The sequence below is a fragment of the Embiotoca jacksoni genome, unplaced genomic scaffold (assembly GCF_022577435.1).
Source record: "Embiotoca jacksoni isolate LCO1_2020_lvr unplaced genomic scaffold, fEmbJac1.0.p SCAF_7, whole genome shotgun sequence".
NCBI lineage: Eukaryota > Metazoa > Chordata > Actinopteri > Embiotocidae > Embiotoca > Embiotoca jacksoni.
This window is the reverse complement of record NW_027185425.1, coordinates 21,221,781-21,240,647: the sequence shown is the minus strand read 5'-3', so window position 1 is coordinate 21,240,647 and position 18,867 is coordinate 21,221,781. Positions and strand designations below refer to the sequence as shown.

The 18,867-nt window shown below is 42.4% G+C and overlaps 1 protein-coding gene across 3 annotated transcripts; it reads left to right on the top strand.

The window, feature by feature from the left end:
* Positions 1-3,092: 3,092 nt before the first annotated feature.
* sema4ab (sema domain, immunoglobulin domain (Ig), transmembrane domain (TM) and short cytoplasmic domain, (semaphorin) 4Ab) lies at positions 3,093-18,114 on the top strand. 3 transcript variants are annotated; one of them, XM_069176676.1, is made up of 15 exons: positions 3,093-3,280; positions 4,006-4,228; positions 5,058-5,218; positions 6,228-6,287; positions 6,532-6,630; positions 6,798-6,891; positions 7,707-7,829; positions 8,433-8,560; positions 10,227-10,408; positions 11,477-11,621; positions 11,905-12,094; positions 13,353-13,468; positions 14,644-14,807; positions 15,499-15,590; positions 16,503-18,114. In XM_069176676.1, the coding sequence occupies exons 2-15, from the start codon at positions 4,132-4,134 to the stop codon at positions 17,321-17,323; spliced, it is 2,472 nt and encodes an 823-aa protein (XP_069032777.1). In that variant the 5' UTR covers positions 3,093-3,280; positions 4,006-4,131; the 3' UTR covers positions 17,324-18,114. The 3 variants fall into 3 exon arrangements, with proteins under 3 accessions (XP_069032777.1, XP_069032778.1, XP_069032776.1); XM_069176677.1 differs by having other exon boundaries at positions 15,496-15,590; positions 16,518-18,114; XM_069176675.1 differs by having other exon boundaries at positions 15,496-15,590.
* Positions 18,115-18,867: the final 753 nt, after the last annotated feature.

Genomic DNA, 18,867 nt, shown 5'->3' with positions numbered 1-18,867 from the left:
CAACCCTCCAAATCAAACTCTCTAATTTTCTGGAGGTTTCATCTCTGCATCCACCACAGATACAAACCCCTTCGTCTCTGAAGGTGTCTGAGCTTCACTACAAGAGATGTTGCAGACATCATTATGAAAGTTTCCAATGACCTTTGTTTTTACATGAATGGCCCTCTCTACATGGGTCGAACTTCCCCTCTGTGCCCGGACCGCCCGGACCACCTCTACCACCGGCCTGTGAAGGCTGCTGAGCCCAGGCTAATGTGCCTGGCTCAGACTTTCCTTTGTCTTTTTACATACCGTGTCCATTTTACCGGCACCGTTCTGCCCCACCAGAACGGGGCAACACTTATTCATCTGACAACACAGCCCCTGCTGGAGCAATCTTGACTTTGTTCTCGTTAATGTACACAGCCGTGTGGTTTGGAATATACATTTTTAAATTGCTTTAATACATTGATGTCACACAAAATATCTTTACCTATGTGCTTCTGTAAATAAGTCATATACTTTAACACCACAGCTTTCACCTCGGCACCATCAGTGTATCTGCAGGGATGAAGGTAGAACGTGCTTCCTGTGTCTTCTCTGTAAAGACAGACTGCAGCATGAATGTTCTGTCAGCTTCAGAACACACCGGCTGTCAAAGAAAGAAATGTGTCAAAAAAAGAAATGTGTCATAGTTCTTTTCATTGGATTTAGGCAACAAACGCAGATTAGCAGTAACATTAAATCCAGAACAAACCCCAGCAACCTGACTGAAACGGACCCAAAACAGACTCACGGTGTTTTCTATGTTGACGTGCACATTATTGTTCTAACACTCTGTGCATGTTACATAACAGAATAATTTGATTTGATTTGTAAAATCAAATATTGAAAGTAGAATAATTTGTTTAACCTTGTATTAGACAGTGATATCAACTTTTTTGAGAAGGACATCACAGTTAACATCTTGTACTTTGAGCAGTACAACTGGACTGAACCATCACAACAACTGTTCATATGGATAAGAGGGAATGCAGAGATGTAGCGAGGAAATGTAAAACTAATCGCAAGGGAACGCAAGTAGTTAAAAAAGTCTGTCTCAGTCGGTGGAAGAACACCGAGTCAACCAGCAGCTGTGCACCAGCCTCTCTCTGTGGATCAGAGGAGGTGCAGCACTTTTTGGGGGGGAAATGTAGATGTAGTCCAGAAAAAAAAATCCCCCCTGGGCCACTGAGGGTCTTTTTGACATGAAATATGTGCATTCTGCAGTGAAGACGGACCTCTCAGCTCTTCTGTCCCTCGGGTTTCACAGGACAGTGCCAGCAGCAGCTTTGGCTTTTTTAATTAACTCAGAGGTTAGGCTTTGTATAAACACAGCTGAGCCGACAACAGTAACCACCGAGGAGCTCCGCCGGTAAGAGATACCTATTCAGCCAGCTACTTAGACTTAGACTTAGACTTTATTAATCCCACAGTGGGGAAATTTAGTCGAAACACAAAAAGGTGCACACAATAAGAAAAAAAACAGGGAAAAAAACTATGGTCATTCACTAATCACACTTTAAATAATGAGACATTGGTTTGTTCTGAACACTCACAGTCATCTAAACTTCATAAATCAAAATAATCTGAGTTTTGCAGCATTAAATTTCACAGAGAAATATTGTAACTTTTAACCAGAAAGGTTAAGAGGTTAACATTTAAAATAAGTCCAGGTGCTGCCTGCAGCCTGCCGCCTGCAGCTCTCTCCAGGATTACTCCTGCATCTGGACTGGTCTTTGGACAATTTCTTATTTAAATTTTTTAGATGCTTTATTGGAATTTTACAAACATTTAAGTACAAGAACAGCAAATTTAACAGAACATAAGAAGAACAGTACAGTACGAGGGGGAATAAAAATCAAAATGTCTACAAAAATCTTTAACTTAGTGCAAGCTAATACAGTTTTAATTGCTTTTTGCTTTAGAGACAGTTGAACTGAGTGAATATATTACTTAACTGTTTGTTGAAGGTGAAGCTCAGCTTCTTACCTATAAATTTACATTGATGGATATGAAATTTGGCCTTTATAATGATAAGATTTATCAAGTGCACATGTTGTTTTTCAGTTCATTCAGGAGACCAAACAAAACATTCTTCCAAAATGAAGTAAATCTTTCATCAATATTTTCAGTCATGGAGGTACACAGGTCCTGACAGAAATTCTTCACAAATGGGCCAAAATAAATCTCTGTTTATCTGATTGTCTCTGGACAGTCATTGCAAAAACTTTACATCAATATCTTGCTGAAATTTTTCCTTTATATAATTTTGGCTGGATATAATTTATGAATGAGTTTAAAAGATCATTCTTTAACTTTATTATTAATCAAGTACTGATTTGGTAAAAGCCAGTTTTCTTTAACTCTTTGAACCATTTCTAAACTCGCCTCGCTGCATCGCATCATCAATGATGACACGGCCGACTGCTTCACCTGTACTGTATGACATCACATGACGTCATCCTACACAGCTTCAGTAAGCTACAGGCACATTCTATTTTTCAAATGACATTATTAAAAGCTCATTTCTACATCATTGAAATGTGACACCTGTTGTGTTTTTGGATTCCCTCGTTCACCCAGAGGGGTCCTGAGAGCCAGGGCCGTTGAGTAGTATCAGTAGTAGTTTTTGTAGTAGTAGTAGTAGTAGTAGTAGTAGTAGTATTGGTAGTAGTAGTAATAGCAGTACTAGCAGTAGTATTACTAGTAGTAGTAGTACTAATAGTAGCAGTAGTAGTAGTAGTAGTAGTAGTAGTAGTAGCAGCAGCTGCAGTAGTAGTGGTAGTAGTGGTAATAATAGTAGTACTACTAGTAGTAGTAGTATTGTAGTAATGGTAGTAGTAGTAGCAGCAGTAGCAGTATTGGTAGTAGTAGTACTAGTAGTAGTAGTAGTAGTGGTAGTAGTAGCAGCAGCAGTAGTATTGGTAGTAGTAGTAATAGTAGTAGTATTGGTAGTAGTAGTAGTAGTAGTATTGGTACCACTACTGTGGTCCGTGGCTGTGCCGACAGGCTGTAATGTGCGCGGCCGCCCTGCAGGTGGAGGCTGCAGCCCTCTGGACCTTCAGCCGGGAGGAGGCTCCGCGGCTTTGTTGTTACAGTGCAAGCTGAACCACACTCAGCGTTTCTCCGCTCCGGGCCACGTTTTCCCGTTTAGTTCACCGACAGAGACGGTTTGTCAGGAAACAGCAGCTTTTTGTTCCGGCGCTTTAAAGAGGATCGAAGCGGAAACGACGCGGTGAAGGAGAGCTCGTGCAGAAACGTAAGATCACTTTAACGGTCTGACGTGCCTACATCAGTCGGATGAGTGTTGTTGGACCTTCATATTTTCATAACCGGTGGCTCGGTTTAGTTTCACGGCGTAGTGTTGCACAATCAAGATAAAAAGGCTCAACCGCCATGAAGGTGAAGCAGCTGCTCCACATGAAACACAGCACGTCAGTCTGTGGCGTTCACGAGACACCGGGCTGTTACCGGACTGTGATGTGTTTAATGTTAGCAGCAGGAGGATCGGAGATGACCTTAAAGCCCACGTGTTTGATCAGCGTCACGGACTGTAGAGGTGTTTTAAACTCTGCTGCTGCCTGAGTCCGACGCTCACACTGCTGAAGCCAGAAGTGGCATGTAAACAGTGACAACAAAGCTGAAGCTATCAGTGCAGTACAACACACACACACACACACACACACACACACACACACACACACACACACACACACACACACACACACACACACACACTAATTTAACCGTGCTCTCCATCCAGCTCTGCACACCTCTGTGTGCTCTGTGAGTGAGCAACAGGTGGCTTGAAGTGTTTGGACAAAGAACACTGCTTTAATGCCTAATTGTATGAACCACGAAACATCAGTAGACTTGCATGTGATCTGACTGACCAATGTGTGCTGACTGACCAATGTGTGTGTGTGTGTGTGTGTGTGTGTGTGTGTGTGTGTGTGTGTGCGTGTGTGTGTGTGTGTGTGTCAGATGGTGATGGTGTGCAGCAGAGAGCAGAGGATGTGACTCCAGCGGTGCCTCTCCTCCCTCCTAAACAGTCAGTGTGTTCGCCCTCTGACCTTCGATGTGACTGAGGTCAGACTCGCTCCTGTTGGAATGAACAACCCCGGCTTCCTGTCGCTCACCGTGGCCCTGCTGGGTTTTCTGAGCCCATGTCTGACCGCACTGACTCCCCGAGTCTCCTTCCCAATGGGTGAGTCCAAGCTTTAACCTGGAATTATTTTCCTTTATTCTGTTGACGAACTTAAAAGATGTTAAAGTTATTAAGGTGGCAGATTCAGCTGTTGTTTACAGTGTAAACGTTTTATGAGGTAAACAAAGCAGCACTAAAAGGATGCATTAAAAAGGCCTCAGCTGGAGTGGCTGTGTGGTGCAGTCAGTTTTTACTCCTTTATTCAGGAAGATTTCACAACTCTGGAACACAAGTGTCCCATATTGTATCAATCAGGATAATATTGTTGTAATTCCTGATATAATTAAAAATGAACTAAAACTACAACACTTCTATTCTGAAATCAGTAATAAAGTATTTTTCAGTGTTTGTCATATCATTTAGAAAAACGTTTATCCACAAAAATCCTGAGATATTATGTTATTATTTTAGAGCCTTGTCGCCCACCTCTCCTCTGGAAACAGTTAATAATCATCAGCAAAAAATAATCTTCACACTTCACACTCAACAAAGACCAGAGGCTGTGTGATGCCATAACCTACTGGATGATATCATGCATATATTTTACCAACAGTGTTTGGCTTTCAGTGATTTATTGAATAAAACCTTGATTCTTTGACATCTGAACCGAGAGTCCTGCGTGCAGCAGCAGATTCCATCCTGCTTTCATCAGGATGATTTTAATTAAGAGAAAATGTCTAAAGTCCTGTTGTCCTGATTCCTGTTGTTCTGAGTTTTGTACCCTCATGGTTGAAATGTACTTATTGTAAGTCGCTTTGGATAAAAGCGTCAGCTAAATGAAATGTAATAATAATGTAATAAAGTGAGTGTGACTGCTGTTGAACAACAGGTAGTCCAGGGAGACATCTCACCCGCTTCAGCAGCCATGACGTCAACAACACCACCACTCTGCTGCTCAGTGCTGATGGAGACATGCTGTATGTGGGAGCCCGCGATGCTGTTTTAGCGCTGGATGTCAGCCACAAGGACACCATCATCCTGAGGAGTAAGGTGGGCGGGACAAGTGCTGCTGACGTACACACCAATGCTTTTCATACATTTTGAGTTTATGAAAGTTAAAGTAGCAAAACCTAATTTTTCCACACTGCTCTGTACTTCAATTTGCAGGTGCAAACCTGTTATTAGCCTAAAATGTCTGAACATGTTCAGTGTGGACTGGAGGCTGTTTAAACAGGAGTGTGTTGCAGTGTAACACCTCCTGTTCACCACAGCCTGCTGCTGTCTACCTGCTCTTCTCTCATCACACTGACTTGTAGTCACAGACCGGCTCATTTGCCTTTAAATTAACATATGTCACTCACAGTGAGAGACAACAGTGATGAAAGTCCACTGATGGTACCATCATGTGAGGCAAGGCTCAAGTTGTCTTGAGAAACAGGAAGTGGTTAAAAACAGGAAAAGGTGTGCCAGACTTCTAACCATCATGTTTCATTCACTGCATTTAGACACAGTAGGATTAATAGAACCATCTCCACTGTTGTAGTTGAACCATGTAAAAAAGAGGAAGGTGTTTGTCATGGGACCGTTTGACAGAACGGACACAACCTCAGGCTGTTACTCGCGTTTTTAGTGCACTGATTTACGAAATTAAAGAAAACATGTAACAAATCACTTCCCTCCCCTAATAAGAGTGGCAACAACTACACTCATGAGCAAATCAGAGTGTTGTGGCTTGTTCATCTGTCAAGTGCTACTAGTTGAAAATACTAAACACTTTCCTCCTTGGCTGTGTACTGTCTACTGTGTACTGTCTACTGTGTACTGTGTACTTGTAAACATGTTTGTGCTGATGGTGAAGATAATGAAAGTATTTGTGATAATAAGAAATCAGTGAAAAAGACCTCAACAACATTTCTATTTCATGCAGAATAAAAACTGTTCGTAGCTTTTTGTCTGACAAACATCAAATACATTAACCTGCTGTGTTTTTGTGTGTTGGTTCTCTCCATCACACAACATGCAGCTGCTGTTTAATGGATGTGATCTCCTCCTCTTTCAGCTGGACTGGAGCCCGTCAGATAAAGACCTGGAGCAGTGCTCCATGAAGGGAAAGAAGATGGTGAGTAGATGATGTACACGGATGTACAAATACTGTGAACTAATTTAACGTCTTCACTTAGGATACGAACCAACAAGGCTGTCGGTAACAGAGCTCCTGTTTATCTTCCCTCAATAAGTAGAACAAACACAGTCAGGTTGAAGTATTGATTTATTGAAAGTGAACTCTCAGAGGGTGAAGCATGTCTCCATCTGCAGGTTTGATTGAAACATCTAACTCTGAGTCTTTGTGTGTCTTTCTCCAGGCTGACTGTCCCAATTTCATCCGTGTACTGCAGTTCTTGAACACCACCCACATCTACGCCTGTGGAACATTTGCCTTCAGTCCTCGTTGCACCTACATTGTACGTTTCTGTAGACTGGTTTGTCTGACAGTTTGATATTTTAACAGTTTACACAGAAAGGTGGCCTGATTTTATTTAGAAAGAGTAGAACTCCTCTTGATGAGGTTTTATTTTTCATTCTTATTTTAGTTAAATAGCAGCCTGAAGTTCTCCTCTTTTCTTTACAGAACTCAGAGACATTATCGATGAGCCTGAAGCCTGATGAAGGCAGAGGTCGCTGCCCCTATGACCCCTACCAACGCAACACTGCCATCATCGTAGGTGAGACCATGATGCCTCAGCTGCTGGAATCAAAACTGAGGAATGAAGCTGCTCCCAAGTGCACCAAACACAGTAGTATTATTATTATTATTACCGGGCCAGCAAAAATAATGATGTGATGAAAACTGATATCATCAACACACCATCTGCTAAAGTGAGAGCACCTTCCTGATCACCTCCACGAGCTTCCATCAGTCGAAGGAAACAGGAAACACTTTCATTATTTCTCTGTAACTTTTGTGCTGAGAACATCAAGCAACAAATATTCCTCTTTGTACTCATTTAACCAATCAGCTGGCCACACAGTACACAGTAAACAGTACACAGTAGACAGTACACAGTGTAGTACACAGTGTAGTACACAGTAAACAATACACAGTAGACACTACACAGTGTACAGTACACAGTATAACCCAGCCAAGGAGGAATGTGTTTAGTATTTTCAACTAGTAGCACTTGACAGATGAACAAGCCACTACACTCTGATTTGCTCATGAGTGTAGTTGTTGCCACTCTTATTAGGGGAGGGAAGTGATTTGTATCAGAACACTTACCACAGTGTAAAAACCTTTAATGTACAACTTGTTTCCAAAAACAGTTGGGGCGCTGTGTCACACGTAAATAAAAGCAGAATCTTTACCAACTACTTTCAGTTTTGCAGATAGATTCTGCCCAACAGTCAGCTGTGTAATAAACTGAAGTGTATTTGTTATACTGTCAAAATCTGTCCAATTTAAATCGCCATGCCCATATAAATATTTCTCATATTGAATGTTGCCCTTCACTATCATGTTATGTGCTTGAATGTTTCTCAGACGGAGAGCTGTACACCGGGACGGTGGCGGACTACAGGGGGAACCGGCCGGTTATCTCCCGACACCTCAGTGAGGGCCGACGTGCCGACCTGAAGCTGGATGATACATTAGGCTGGCTGGAGGGTGAGTGGGTTGTCTCTCAGCATCAAACAGTTCAAAGCAATCAGCAGGTGGGAAAATAATTTGATTAACTATTAACTGTCTTCTCTGTTCTAGATGTACAGCGATCTTACGCAGATCTCCAGCTGTGTCGTACCTCATAGTTTAACAGCATTACTCTGCACATTAAAGTAATTTTTCATTACAAAAACAAGCAGACCCAAAACAATCATGCTCCTAATGTAAGAATGCAACTAATGAATAGTTTGACAGTCAAATATTAAAATGAAAAATTGACTGATGACGTTATCGGACAGTTATTCAATGTCTCTTATTGAACTATCAGCATTTAAATTCAGCTTGAGGTTGTTTAAGGATACGGTGAATAATAATAAGGACAGCAATGTGATGAATACTTCATTTAAAAATACGTTGTTTAATGAACTCTCCCGCTGATACATAAGACAGATCAAATTTGAATCCCAGCTGTGCACCATTCCCGTTTGTATATTCCTCTCATTGGGATCTTACTCTTCTGTTTTCAGCTTTAATCAGGTTGTTTTTATATATGAGAATCTTTCAGACATTATTCCACAAAGTTACATTCTTATCATCTTTTGTCTGTAGATCCAACCTTCATCAGCGCCAGCTTCATCCCAGATGAGGAGAAAATCTTCTTCTTCTTCAGTGAAGTGGGCAGAGAGTACGACTTCATCGACAAGTTTATTGTCTCTCGTGTTTCTCAGATCTGCATGGTGAGTGGAAAATAATGGGACTCATGCAAGAACAACTCATACAAACACATTTGTTCCTGAGAGCATTCAATTGTAACTAAATTCACACATGGCCTGAAGTCCACTTTATGATGCCAGTAATGTCCAGGTTTCCTTCACACCGTCAAAAAGATGTTACATAATATGTTCTAGCATTGAAGTCATGGTTTCTGGTGGTTAGACCGGGCTGCATTCTAATCTGGAAGCCTTGTTTGCGTTAGCATTAGCACTCTGAAGGCGGCACGTTCAGAGCCCAGTGTCTGGATCAGCGCCATGATGTTGAAGTCTAGTGCTTTTAGTTGCAGTGATGGAGTTTGGGCTCATTTGGTGGTGAGTGCTGATTGGTTAAAGCTTATCCAATAGTTTCCAGTAGGATGCAACAACTGGAAACAATTGAGCGTAGTCAGATCCATGTATTCATGCAGGGAGTTTCAAGTATCCCTGACTGCAGTACGCAGATAGGGGCAGTGCTCAATGTGGGCGGAGTCAAACATCTTACTCCACCCCTATCTGCAGTCTGCAGCCAGGGGCTTCTCAGGAGTTTGGGTCTGTTAACACCAGGCTAGTATGTTAATAGGAATTACAAAGTACAGAACCACCTCAGTGTGAAGTCCAGTACAGCATATCGTTTAATATTCACTTTTCCAACAATGTAAGTCATCTGTAAAGGACCATTATGAGCTTCATAAATACATCATGACTGGAAAATAAATGTCTACAGTATTAAGATAAAAGTTGTTTACATGTGTAACAAGACTTTTTGTTCTGTATATATGTGAGGATATTAGATACAAGGCCGCTCGGTTATTTTATCTTGGCTGGGCAGCTTTTCTCTAAAAGTACTAAGTCAGTAATTAGTACAGACGGCAACATCACATCTGTCAGGCTGATAAACGGAGTCAGTACCGACCTCTGAATGGTGTGAGTGCTGTTCTTCTCTGTCTATTACCCAAGCTGTGGGGGGGTGGCAGAGGAGTCAGCAGCTGTCAATCACAGCTCCTCACCTGGACACAGCAAGGAAACAATCAATTTATCAAAGCCGTGTGAAAGTTTTGCTCTGACTGGCAGAGATCAGTGAGATGTGGAGAACTGAGCTTTGGTCCAGATGTGTTTGTACAGGATGTTTGTGTAAAAGCAGACAGCAGACCTCCAGTGGAAGATTGTACATGAAGCAATCACTGCAAACACATAGAGAGCTGACCTGCATCCAGACTTGGGGGAGGACGGTTTGTTCTCCTCTCAGACTGAGATCCTGCTACTTTTATTTGTTTCAGTGTCTTTGATCTTTTACAAAGTGGTGTCAGGGTATTTTTGTGTTGGTTTATATTTGGTCCTAATACTGTTCCCAAAAAGAAGGCTGTACAGACACGTTTTATCTGGTTCTGCTGCTTCTGGCTGACATGAAGTAACCGGGCTCAGAGTGCTGGTGGTTTGGAGCCGGTACTGGTTCTGAAGGGACTGTTGAAGGCCGGTTCAGTGTCTCCTCTCATCTTCTCTTGAGTAAAACAGGAACGTCTGTCACTGACGGTTACTGATGAAGTCACCATTGGTTAGCCAACGGGCCATATCATTTCAAATTAAGAGCTTTCATTTCAAATTAAGAGCTTTCATTTCAAATGAAGAGCCCTACTTTCCTCCCATGTTTCAGAGTGATGTCGGAGGTCAGCGCACCCTGCAGCGACGCTGGACCACGTTTGCTAAAGCTCAGCTGCTGTGCCAGGCTGACAACCAGCTGCCATACAACGTGCTCCAGGACATAGACACCCTCCCACCAGCAGAGGGAGCTCCTGCAGACGACACTCTGTTTTATGGCATTTTCACCTCTCAGTGGTGAGAAATCATCGTTCCCTGATTTCCTGTTTTTCTGAGGGTGCTTTAAGTGTGTTTTCAGTGTTTTTCTCAATCAACATGTCATTACAAGAAATACCGGATCTTGAATTGACTCATGTTTTTCAAACAATGGCACAAAAGCAAGACGGAAATTTTGTTAAATAAACATGTCAAGTCAAAAGCAATGTTAATATGCCACACTGAGTAGACAAACACGGAATTAAACCCTCTTTAAGAGGAACAACCCATCAGGTCAGTTCTGTTCAGGTGTTCCTCAGTTTTCTGAAATGTGTTCTCATTCCTCGTACTTCTGTCTTTCCTCGCGTCTTTGTCTGACACTGAAGAAGTGAGGAAAGACAAATGCTACATCCTTTCATCTGAATCTTCTTCTGCAGCGACATCAGTTTGTAATGAATCAGTTTGTAAAGCTACTCCGACAACACTAAAACCCACATCAAAAACATCTATATCCATTGATATTCTGTGGTGTAATAATCCAGGTTTTGAGACTGTGTTATTTGCTGAAATCACAATGAAATCTGTTAAATTTTCAAAATTTAACAGATTTCATCCTGATTATCAGAAAGTTTGAGGATTCAGAAACATTTAAAAAATTGTGAAAGTGAAGACAAGTGAAAAATAAATATTTTCTGATCAAACTGATCAAATTTGTTGCATTTTTAGTTGTTTTATACAAAAGGTCAGATTTGATTGAGTTGTATCTTTCTATTAAAGCACACAGGGACTCAGTGACGGGTGGATCTGATCTGCTCATCAAAGGCTCGTTGCAGTAAAGTTCACCATTTATACAAATCAGTGTTCCTCAAGTTTCTCGTAGAAGAATGATTATTAATGTTCAGTGTGATAGTGGGGAAGTCAAAGTATCACAGATCTAATGGTTATTGAAGTGAAACATGGGAGTGGGAATATTTAGGTTATTGCCTTCTGGAACAACTGGAGCTTCGGTGATGTTTCTTCTTCCCGCTCTGACTCCCTGCTGTCGCTCTCTTTAATCTATACCAGCATCTGAAATCCATGGTGTCTTCATGTTTGCGTTCCATAAACCAGGTCGGTGAACTCTGGACGGTCAGCAGTGTGTTCGTTCCGCCTCTCTGACATCAGATCAGTTTTTGCTGGAAACTACAAGGTTCTGAACCGAGACACGTTACAGTGGAGCGCACGGGTCCAAGAGAAGGTCGCAAATCCAGGAGAGGTAAATAAACACTTCTATTGATGAAATGGAAGGAAACCAGGCTGCTCACTGGGTCTTTGAAGGTAGAAAACTTCACAGCTCAGACTGTGAATCAGCCGGACGTGCATCCACATATACTGACTTTAAACTGAGTTTAATTCTAATTTGTCTGCGAAAGCGTCCGTTTCATCGTCCGGTCTTAATGCTCCTCAGCTGCAAGCATTCAGGCACTTATTTTATTAAGAGTCTTTTAATGAAGTTGTGCATACAGCGTGTTTAATTTGTCAAACTCTTTGTGTGCTAGTGTGGCCTGCACAACGCGTCCGACAACGTCCTGCGCTTCGTCAAAGAGAACTTCCTGGCAGACGACAGCGTGCGGCCGGTTGGAAGAAGTCTGACGATGGTGTCTGCTGAGCAGAACTACAGCCACCTCACTGTGCAAAGAGTTCAGGCCACCAACAGCCGAACCTACACGGTGCTGTTTCTGCTCACAGGTGAGTCATGAGGTTCAGCAGTCCAACACTGCTTATTGTCTTTCAGCTCTGACAAACTTACAAAGCTTTATTTTTGGAGAATTCAGTGCTGGTGAGAAGCTCACAGCACCAGGTTTACATCCTCTCTGCACCTCCTCAGCAGCGTCTCTACTTCTGAAATGAGAACACTCAGGATCCCTCAGGAAAGGAATGATGGAAAACTAATATTAACATGTGTTTGGCTGTTAAAAAGTAACTAAAATATCTACTTCCTATTCTGAACACAATATCTCAGGAATACCTTGAAGGTATCACTTTAATGACAGCACAAACACTCATTTAGACTCAAGGGTGAACTGATTTTGGGGGTCAAAGGTCAACAGCACCATGGTGCTGTGAGTCCCTGCTGAGGGAGTGAGTCCTGTCATCTCTGGTCTGTGCTTCTGATACAACCTCTCTGAGTTGTGTCCTGGTTCTTCTTACCCTCCATCTCTCTGATCAACTGCTAGGAGCTTTCATGCTTGTGTCACGTTCAAACCTGAGTCATTATATGCTGGATGAAGTAAATGGTCTGTACTTGTATAGCACTTTATCACCTTTCAGTCTCAAAGAGCTTTAACATGGTTTTCCCATTCACACACTAATGAGACAGATCACCATGCAAGGTGCTGCCATCAGGAGTACATTCACAAACCGATGGTTCACCATCAGGAGCAACTTAGGGTTCAGTGTCTTGCTCAAGGACACTTAGGCATGTGGACAGGAGGAGCTGGGGATCAAACCACCAACCTTCTGATTAGTGTGCAACCCACTCTACCAACTGAGCTACAGCCTCCTGTGGGTTGAAAGGGTTGGGCTGAATGAAACCTGCACTTCAAAAAATGAATGGCCATTTGTTCACACATGTAATTATAACTCATGTTTGATGTTTTGCTTTGTTGTTGTAGTAAAGGTGACGTGAAGTTCTGTTTCCTTTCACTGTTATGGACCGAACTTCATTGTGTTCTCTTGAGCTTTAAAAAACAAGAATGCGTTTCCTTCCTCATAAAACTTTTGCAGAGCCGACTTCTTTTTGTTTACATTTTGCTGCATTTATTGCAAAGACGTACATCATGTTGCCAACATGCTTGTGTGCATGCATGATACAAGAACAGTGAGCTGCTCATAAGAATATTGCTCCCTCCATAGATCACCCTGCTGATGCTAATGTATATGACAGTGACGTGATGTTTGTTTTCCACTGTAGTAACATGAACTATCTTTTCTAACTATGTTTCAGAGACTGGTTACCTCCACAAAGTAGTGCTGCTGCAGAGCGGCGCACACATCATCGAGGAGGTTCAGGTTTTTGAGCAGCCTCAGCCTGTCAAGAGCATGAAGCTCTCCATATCCAAGGTATGAGGGACATTATATGAGACGAGATGCATATGTATATATTCTGTGTGTATATATATATACTCATGCAAATGTTCATCTAAAACAATCCGTGTTGAAAATGAGAAATGTTATTGTTTTATGAAAATGATAGTGTGATTGTGGATTTGTTGCCAGCTTCACATTAAAAACAAGTTATAAAATAGCAAGCTGGATGGTCCCTCTCCTTTTCAGCTCAGAGAATACGGGATCCATGATTTCCATGATCCATCAGACCACAGGACAGTTCTCCACTTCACCTCAGTCCATCTTCAATGATCTCGGTCCAGAGAAGGCGGCGGTGTTTCTGATCATGTTTCTATCTGGTTTCTTCTTTGGAGAGTTTTAACCTTCATTTGTGGACGCAGCGATGAACTGTGTTCACAGACGATGGTTTTCACAAGTGTTCCTGAGCCCATGCAGTGATTTCCACTCCAGTATAGTGTGTTTTTAATGCAGTGCTGCCTGAAGGCCTGAAGATCACCACCATCCAATATTGGTTTCCAGCCTTGTCCCTTGTGTTCAGAGATTTCTCCAGATTCTCTGAATCTTTTAATGATATTATGAACCGTAGACGATGAAATCCACTAATTCTTTGTAGTTTTACGTTGAGGAACATTATTCTTAGATTGTTGAACTATTTTCCCACACAGTGTTTCACAGAGTGGTGAACCTCTCCCCATCTTCACTGATGACAGACTCTGCCTCTCTGAAATCATCTTTTTATACTCAATCATGGTACTGATCTGTTGCCATGGTGACCTGATTAGTTGTCAGATGTTCCAGCAGGTGTTTTTTTTTAATCTTTACACAACTTTTCCAGTCTGTTGTTGACTTTGTCCCAACTTTTTTGAGACGTGTTGCTGCCATCAAATTCCAAATGAGCAGATTTTTTTTTATATAATAATATATATTTTCTTGGCTCTATGGAATCACTGTTTTTATAATACACTTAACATTTATTGAAAGCTAAAAGACTCCTCCGAGTCAATCACTTCACTTATTTTTCTTTCTGCCATTACACCAGATGTCAAAGTTTTTGTATCATGTATGTGGAGGTGGTGTGCAGCGTTACTCTTCACAGATAACTAATCGTATAATACTGTTGAGTACTGCAGAGAATTGATGCGTTGTAATCTTACTCTGTCCCACCACAGGGTATGATATTTGTTGGGACATCAGAGGGTGTGGTGAAGGTCCCAACAGCCAACTGTTCGTTCTACTGGACCTGTGCTCAGTGTGTTCTGGCCCGAGACCCCTTCTGTGGTTGGGACCCTGTCGGCAGGGCCTGTGTTGGGGTCTCTAACACCCACGCCACTCTGTGAGTACTACACGATTTTGTCATAATCACATATAAAATATGCCTTAGAAACAGTACTTCATTAAACTAATACAACATGTTTGTTGATCCAATATGCTGGTGAAATTTACTGAGACTGATTTGACTGAAGCTTTGATGTTTGCTTCTTTAGTAATCTGACTTGTTTTACAAGTTTACACTGAAACACAAACTTCAAACTGTGTTGAAACGTTAAAGAAATGTGCTTTCAACTGCCAGGTTTTAAAAAAAACGAGAAGAAAGTAAACAGTTTGTATGTAGGACCAGGTTATATTTGTGTGTGAAGTTGTGAGTTTTTTCATGGTCTCCAGCCCCACATAGATCCACAAATCATTTGTTGATGATGTAATGCATATTTGTGAATATTTTGAGTCTAATTTCTCTCCATAGAGTCCAGCTGTGTGTTTGGGGTTGTTGTGCTGCTGTGGAATGTTTTTTGGACTGATAATACACCTCCGTGCTGAGATGTTTTGGGCTCAGTTATGAGCTGTTTGGGACTCTCTGAAGGTTTGTGTGTAGGTGTCCCGGCCTAGAGAAGAGAAGGAAACAATAACACCAGTAGATGACATGGGAGTATTTTTTCCCTCATCTGAAAGAGGATTGGTCAACAGAAGTAAATGTGTAAAAGTTGTTCCAGCCTTCTGTGCTCACTGTAGTTTTCCCTCCTCAGAAGACAGGACATCGACAGAGGTCAAGTTGAAGAGGCGTGCAACAGTGTTTTATTAACACACAAAACCAGATTCGGTCCAAACAAACTACCTGCAGGTAAGTGTAATTTATCTCAACTAATTAGCTTTGCTTTGCTTATGCTGGTTATCTACTCCATTATAAGAAGCGAAGCAGGATTACAGGAATATTGTTTGTTCATGACAAAGTGTGTTCGCAACAATCGCACCGAGGCTCATATACTATTTTTTACGTCCCAGTGGTTTAACTATGTGCTTTGTTTTGCCACGTCAGTGTAAATTGTCATAAACTGTCATAAACAGATTTTCTGTTCAGGACAATTGAAAAAATGAGAAATGTGAAGGAAAGATGTTTTTTGGAAGGAGACCGTGTCAAGACAAGTGAATAGGGAATTATTATAGTCTTAATGAAATGAACAAAACTATGAATAATCATCTCCATCTCAGCCTTCCCCGCCTGTTTTAAAAGGTTCTAACCAAGAACTGGATCCAAGGAACTGGTCTATACATAATTTTGTAAGCTGAGACTTTTCATGGACTCTGAGCTAAACATAAGAAGAAAAGTAGTCCACTTGCAGCCTTTTTCTTTATTAGCCCTTGTGTTGTCCTCAGGTCAAAATGACCCGCAGCTGTGTTCAACCAAGTTCTATTTTATTTTCATATTTTTTGGGATCATTGGTGACAAGGAGGCTGTGAGGGTTTCTTTAAAGAATGATGACCAATGATCCCAAAAAATATAAAAATATAGAAATAAAATAGAACTTGGTTGAACACAGCTGCAGGTCATTTTGACCCACAGACAACACGAGGGTTAATGTGCTTTAGACATGCTGGAGTAGAGTTCACATTAATGCATTTCCCGATGGGGTAGCAGATTCTTTTGTAGGCTCAGGCTGCTGCTTGTAGTTCCATGATATGTGATGTCATGGTTAGAGGGGTACAGAGGGTCTTGTTGTATCAGGGCGTTGGTGAGCTGTAATCTGTATGTCAGCCTCATGTCCTGCAGGTGAGCTGGTGTCCGTATCTCTGAATGAGGTGGTGCGGCTGAAGTGTCCTGCAGCATCCCAGCTGTCCCAGCAGCTGTGGGAGCGTCCCAACAGCCGGCTGTCCTCCGACCTCTACTTGCTACTGGAGGACGGCAGTCTGAGCTTCGTGGCCACCCCGGCCACGCTGGGCCACTACCTCTGCCTGTCCACTGAGAACGACTACCAGCAGACGATGGCTGTCTATCAGGTGAAACAGAAGAATACCCCCATGACTCCAACCGGCTACAGCCGGCTGGAGATACACCCCGTACCCACCACACAGTCTCTGGACAGACCTGGACTCATCACCTCTGGTAGGACTTGGCCTAAAAGAACAGAGTCAAGACAAGGAGTGACTAAACCTACTCTGTCCAACAGGGACGCTCAGGGCACCACCAGACAACTGGGTAAGAACGTGACCCGGTGGACAAAAGAGTCTGGACAGACAGAGGCAGAAGTCCCGGAGGGGGATCCCCTGCTGGCGGCCCGAAGCCTCTGCTACCTGAAGGAACTGGTGGTTGTGTCGGTTCTGCTGGTGCTTTGTCTCAGTCTGCTCATCACCATGGTTCTGTATGTCATCAGACAGCACTGGCGCAGCAGAACAGCCCCCCAGGCAGGATCCCCAACCAGAGACTCTGATAGGATGACCCCGGTGGAGCATGAGGCCTTAAGGGGGAACGAGTTTTTGAGCAAACGCAACGGACAACCCCTGTGCAGCGGACATGCCAGTGGCTTTAACGGGGCACTCACGGGCTCTAATGGACATTTGCCCAACACCCCCATCTGAAAAGTCCCAGACATTTAAATTGTTACAGATGAGACCAAAGGTGAGGGGAGGCCATTTCAGGTACCAGTGTTACCATGGTGATGTCAGCCCGATGGGAGGTTGACAAGGTACCAACCCTGTGGACTCTGTTCTAGTACGACTTGTATGTAATAGGATGACAGACCATCTTCCTGTGGTGTTTGAATGAAGACACAGAACTGTTGAGGTGGCTCAAACACGATGTTCTGCGGTGTTTCCACTTTCTAGACTAAGACGGTAAAAAGGTAAATCCAGCGCAGCTGGGTCGTTAAATGTTTCATAGATTAGTCTTATGCAATGCCAATGACTGCCATGGTAATGCGTTTTTTTTATGACAGCTACAGTATATTTTTAAACACAGAACACATAAACAAAAATGTTAGATTTAAATATTTACATTTCTGTGTTCATTGAACAGCAGTGATGTTGCATACGGACATGTCTGTGTCTGTAACTCCTCTGAAATATGTTTTTATTCAGCTCTGCCAAACACATTTTTGAGGAAACATAATAGATGCCCAGATTATGTTCAGACAAAAAGTTCTCCTCATCCAGTCAATATGATGTTCACATATCACGGAGAAGATGTTGGTCGCGGGTCGGCGTGGTCAGGCCAGTTTATTTGTTTGTGAAATGGTATTACACACAAAATGTAAATGTGCCTTGGCTACGTTTTAGGTGATGTTTTAATGGAGCTGTTGGTTCTCTCTCACTGTGCATCATACACACTTGGCCATTTGAACGCATCAATAAACATGCATCTACATTTGTAATGATGAGACAGTTTGGTCACTCAGTATTTTTACAAGTTTACAATAAGCAGGTTCCTGGTTTCTTAAAGACCTTTTTAACATGGGCAGGTTCGTAGACCGCAAAACCCCATGGACACAAATCCCATCCAAATTCCCACCTTTTTAATGGTTAGAAAAAGGTCAGGGAGTATTCATCACATACAGATGTAGCATATAGCCTATAAAACTACATGGTTTTCACTTTCCAAAAATTCCTTGAAGAGAAAATAAATTTTGAAGTTGCATCAAATTGAATCATCGTCACACTGTGCATGTGACTGTGCGTCCATCTCCACACCCTCTAGTCTTAACTGAAGCACGCATTAATGTGTTACTGCATAAATATGATATCAAAGTAAACAGAAGAATGTACCCTTTCTGATGATGCTCAGAAAAGTGTCTTCAACTAATCCAGTTTTAAATCACAGCTGACTTCTGCATCGTCTCCAACATAGAGCTGACATCCCAAAAAATATCACGGTGGAGCATGGCTTTTGCGGTCTCTTTCCATCAAGAGTACTAGCTTGCATGACCTGTGAGAGTGGATGGGGATTTTTAGCCTCAGTTCCTCAGCTCACCCCCCCGCCCCCCCCCTCCGTCAAGGAAACTTTGATCTGCCCCAAGTCAATGAAGGCAAGAAGACGAACCTGTTGTGCAGAGGTGAACAGTTACGAGGGGGGTCAGGATGCGTGGTACAGGAGTGGAGGCTTTGGTTGGGCTCACCAGTGCCCTCCT

What these genes read in the sequence shown, in the direction of transcription:
- sema4ab (XM_069176675.1), top strand. Translation starts at nt 4,132, where the DNA reads ATGAACAACCCCGGCTTCCTGTCGCTCACCGTGGCCCTGCTGGGTTTT. An exon ending in CCGAGTCTCCTTCCCAATGG is followed by an intron (nt 4,229 to 5,057) that starts GTGAGTCCAAGC and finishes GTTGAACAACAG; the next exon opens with GTAGTCCAGGGAGACATCTC. An exon ending in TCCAAACAAACTACCTGCAG is followed by an intron (nt 15,591 to 16,502) that starts GTAAGTGTAATT and finishes TCTGTATGTCAG; the next exon opens with CCTCATGTCCTGCAGGTGAG.